The sequence below is a fragment of the Rhinopithecus bieti genome, unplaced genomic scaffold (assembly GCF_001698545.2).
Source record: "Rhinopithecus bieti isolate Rb0 unplaced genomic scaffold, ASM169854v2 scaffold_14826, whole genome shotgun sequence".
In the NCBI taxonomy this organism is placed as follows: domain Eukaryota; kingdom Metazoa; phylum Chordata; class Mammalia; order Primates; family Cercopithecidae; genus Rhinopithecus; species Rhinopithecus bieti.
The window spans coordinates 1,795,079-1,798,964 of record NW_016808328.1 but is presented as its reverse complement, the minus strand read 5'-3'; the positions used below and the strand labels follow the sequence as shown (position 1 = coordinate 1,798,964).

General features: G+C 52.4%; 1 protein-coding gene across 1 annotated transcript; it reads right to left on the bottom strand.

The window, feature by feature from the left end:
- Positions 1–1,262: 1,262 nt before the first annotated feature.
- On the bottom strand, positions 1,263–3,175 carry ID3 (inhibitor of DNA binding 3). Its single transcript, XM_017886546.1, has 3 exons — positions 2,465–3,175; positions 2,273–2,357; positions 1,263–1,753 (listed from the first exon to the last, which is right to left on the bottom strand). Exons 1-2 carry the CDS (start codon positions 2,762–2,764, stop codon positions 2,298–2,300), a joined length of 360 nt encoding a protein of 119 aa, XP_017742035.1. The 5' UTR covers positions 2,765–3,175; the 3' UTR covers positions 1,263–1,753; positions 2,273–2,297.
- Between the last annotated feature and the right edge of the window lie 711 nt (positions 3,176–3,886).

Here is a 3,886-nt window from a genome sequence, read left to right as displayed (position 1 = left end):
GCTGTGTATTTTTTGAAGAGTGTTCATACCTTCCATCAGATCAGAGTGACCAGGACACAAAACAGGTTAAGAACCACTGATCAGGCTGGGAGGTTGGTTGGCAATGGCAGAGGTTCTCCTCCTCCCCCATGCCCCTGTTCACCCCAGAAAGCTCACCAGGGTTAAGGCACTAAAGGTGATGACGTGACCTGTTTGTTATGAAATATTGAAGTAATTCATGCCAGGGACCAACACACAGATGAGATCATACCATAAACAGAAATCTCCAGTAAGGCCAGGCACCTGGTGAAGCCCACCTGGGGAACCACCAGGGGTGTGGGGGAAGGCATGGGTTGGAATCTTGCTCTCTGCCCCACTTCCAGGCCTGGCCTCAAGGAATGGCCAGTCCCCAGCCCTGCTCCTGTTCACCACAGTCGAGTCACTGAAGTTACAGTTCAAATCCCATCTCTGCCTCTCAAGGGCTGTGAAAACCTAGTTCAGAAGCATTACCCACAGAAGTTCCCTTTCCCCATTTCTGAAATAGGGACAGGGATGCTTACAGAATAGGTTCCCAATGGAGGTGGTGTAGAAATACCAGCAGGAATGAGGACTGTGGAGTCTCTGCCTCACATTCCTTGTTCAGGGTCGGACTCTACAACCACCTAGTGTTAGAGAAGGGATTAGTATCAGTACTTCCCAACCAGCATCCAAATCTTTATCCTTTTCAGGAGAGACCTCTTCTCTTTTTTTTTCCAATTTTGGAAGCCCGCAAGGAAGCCAGCCCAGAGAGCAAAAAGGAAATGAAACCAGACCCAGTTATCAGTTTATTCATTTCTGGAATTGGTCTATCAACCACCACCCATGTCTGGGCACCAGGTGAGGCAAACTTGAGGCTCTACTCTCACCACATCCCCTGCTAGAAAGACATAGTTTATAGTGACAATAAAGAGGAAAGCTACTGCTAGATCTCAAGGGACATGAAAACTCAGTTCTCAACTTGCCTGAGCCCCCAACTTGCTGGGCGAGCTTGCACCAGTCTCTCTGGTTTCCCTTCATCCAGGAAATAACAGGGCAGAGTCCAGATCTTTTCTCTGCACCCATCACTCAATGGACATGGGACTCCCATCATGAACCCTTCTCTCCCCACCCCATCCCCTCTCAGCTGGGCAGTTTTTCATCTCTCTCTCATGGGAGTGAGCAAGTTCACTTTCCCAAAGCTCCCTAAATGCAGCCATGTGAGAGAAAGCATCATTAGTACTTAGTGCAGACGGGTGTCATCATACACACAAGTGTTTAAAAATCGTTTATTATGCAAAATGTTAACTTTTATAAAAAGTTTAATATACATCGCATTGTTACAGAAAGTCACCTTCCTGTAAAAAAGGTACAAAAACCTATATACTCTATTATAGAGTTCATAAATCAGGGCAACAGAACCTTTCTCCAAGGAGACCAGAAGACCAGCTCTGCCGCCGCCTTGGCATAGTTTGGAGAGCAGCCATTCCTTCCACACCTCCAAGCTCTGAAAAGACAGTCCTTAAAACTTGGGGGTGGGGCAAGGGCGGGGTGACGTCGCCCAGCTGGTGGCCAGAGCTAGCTCTGGCTCTTCAGGCCACACAAGTTCACAGTCCTTCGCTCCAGAGCACCAGGTTCAGCCTCCAGGAAGGGGTTTGGTGAAGTGGGCAGGGCGAAGTTGGGGCCCATCCATGCCGTCCGGCTTCCGGCAGGAGAGGTTCCCGGGGTCCCAGGCCGAACGGGCGCCAGCACCTGCGTTCTGGGCGGGGGAGGAAAGAAGACCAAGGAGCAGTCAGTTTCCGCCGAACGCGCCGAGGCGGGGGCAGTCCGCAGACTGGTCGGCGCCAGGGAGGAAACTTGGTCTCTACCTCCAGCTGATAACTCCGCGCCCCACGCTGCCCCCACCCAGTTGGCGCCAAAGACCACAGGCGGAGCTTGCACTACCCCTCCCACTTGGAACTGACACTAGCTGGGAGGGGGCTGCCGAAAACACAGCTCCCTATACAACTCCGAACAGAGACTTTTATTTAGTCGGACCCGCGTCTACTTTCCCAGACCCTCGGCCACAGCATGAGGGCAGGGGCGACGCATATTTAAGGCTGAAATGCACATCACATGGAAACTGACTCTGCCATTCATTTAATGCTACCATGGGCAAGTCACTTGTCCCTCTCTGGCCTTGGTTTCCCTAAGCCGAGGGAGTGGCAATCTTTAAAAAGGTCTGCCAACTCCAGGACTTGCCGTTTAAACCTCCCCCTCCAAGGGAGGAGATACTCACCTGGAGGTGTCAGGACACGGCCGGGTCAGTGGCAGAAGCTCCTTTTGTCTTTGGAGATGACAAGTTCCGGAGCGAGTTCGGCTGTCTGATAAGAGGAAAAGAGGGAAGAGTTACACAAGGCAATCTGGAGCTCCAAGGGGCTGGCAGCATCCTTGCCTGGGTGTTCAGCCCTGCTCCGGCTTCCAGGCTTACCTGGATGGGGAGATGAGGGCCGTCCGGGGGTCCTGTGACTGGCTCGGCCAGGACCACCTGCAGGTCGAGGATGTAGTCGATGACGCGCTGTAGGATTTCCACCTGGCTAAGCTGAGTGCCTCTCGGGACTCCAGGTACCAGTTCCCGCAGGCGGGAGTAGCAGTGGTTCATGTCGTCCAGCAGGCTCAGCGGCTCCTCGGCTGCCGGGCCCTTGCCTCGGCCCCGGGCGATGGCCAGACTGCGTTCAGACAGGCAGCACACTGCCTCGTAGCAGCCGCGCACCGGGCTCAGCGCCTTCATTGCTGGGGAGTGAGTCCAGAGGTGCCCAAAAGGGGAAGAAACCCAAAGAAATCCCCTCACAGCGGCTTGCAATGCGCACACGCTCGCCCAGCGGGCACTTATAGAGCCCGCCTCGAAGGCACGCCCCTTTATTCAAAACGGCCCGCCTCGGCCCCGCCCCTGCCGGCCCTGGGCGTTCACAGCCCGCTTAAATTGCAAACAGGCTTCCTCTGGCCGGTCTGACGCCGAAGACCGCGGAGCCGCGGATTCAAAGAATGAGGAAGCGCTGATACTGGGGCGAGGCGGGCCTCTTCGCCAGCAAGGATTTAAAAATCACTCAAAACCATTAACTTAAAGAATTTGCTTTTCCTGGCAGCGCCCCAGATCTTTGAGCTTCCCTGCCCCCTGCCAGTCCGCCTTTAGCCCAACACTGGTTCGAACCCACAGCTCCTCCGAGGTCATAAATCCCTGAACAGCAAAGAAGCTTCCCCTCCCTTTTTTTTAAGCAAAAGATTTTTCAAGGGAAACTTGTAAGGAATTAGTGCCGCCTTGTTCCCCAATTTGCTGTTCGTCTGACCTCCAGACTCACTGGCGTCAGGAATTATCTTGTGACCAGAGGGAAAAAAAATTAATTGCGGTGAAGCTGAGGTTACAATGAAGAAAACAGATTTGCGCTGGGCGCTGAGATTGCAGAAGGAGGAGGGAAAGGGGGTTTGAGCAAAGAACACTATTTATTTGAGCAACAGAGGAAAAGAAGAAAGCCTGAGCCCATGCTTTTTGCATGGGGAAAAAAGGAGCCTGGACCCTCTGCGCTGTGAACTCCATAACAAACCAAATATATGCACAGTTGTGCTTTGTGAGTTCAATTAGAATTTTGGACAAGGTTTTAAATGTGGAGGCACAGATGGGACAATTCCTATATAAACCTTTTTAAGAGCCCCCCATTGGGTCAGCAAATTTGTTAACTTCCCCTCTCCTTACTTTCCACACACCTCTGTGCGGAAAACAATGGTAATTTCATTGCTCTATTATTTGTCCCTTTCTCCTATGGAAGGGCAGGCCACCTGGACTTGATTATTCTTAGCCCTGCTGAAGTAGCTCCAGCTCCATCTGAAAGACCAGGAAAGGAACCAGAGGGCCGGC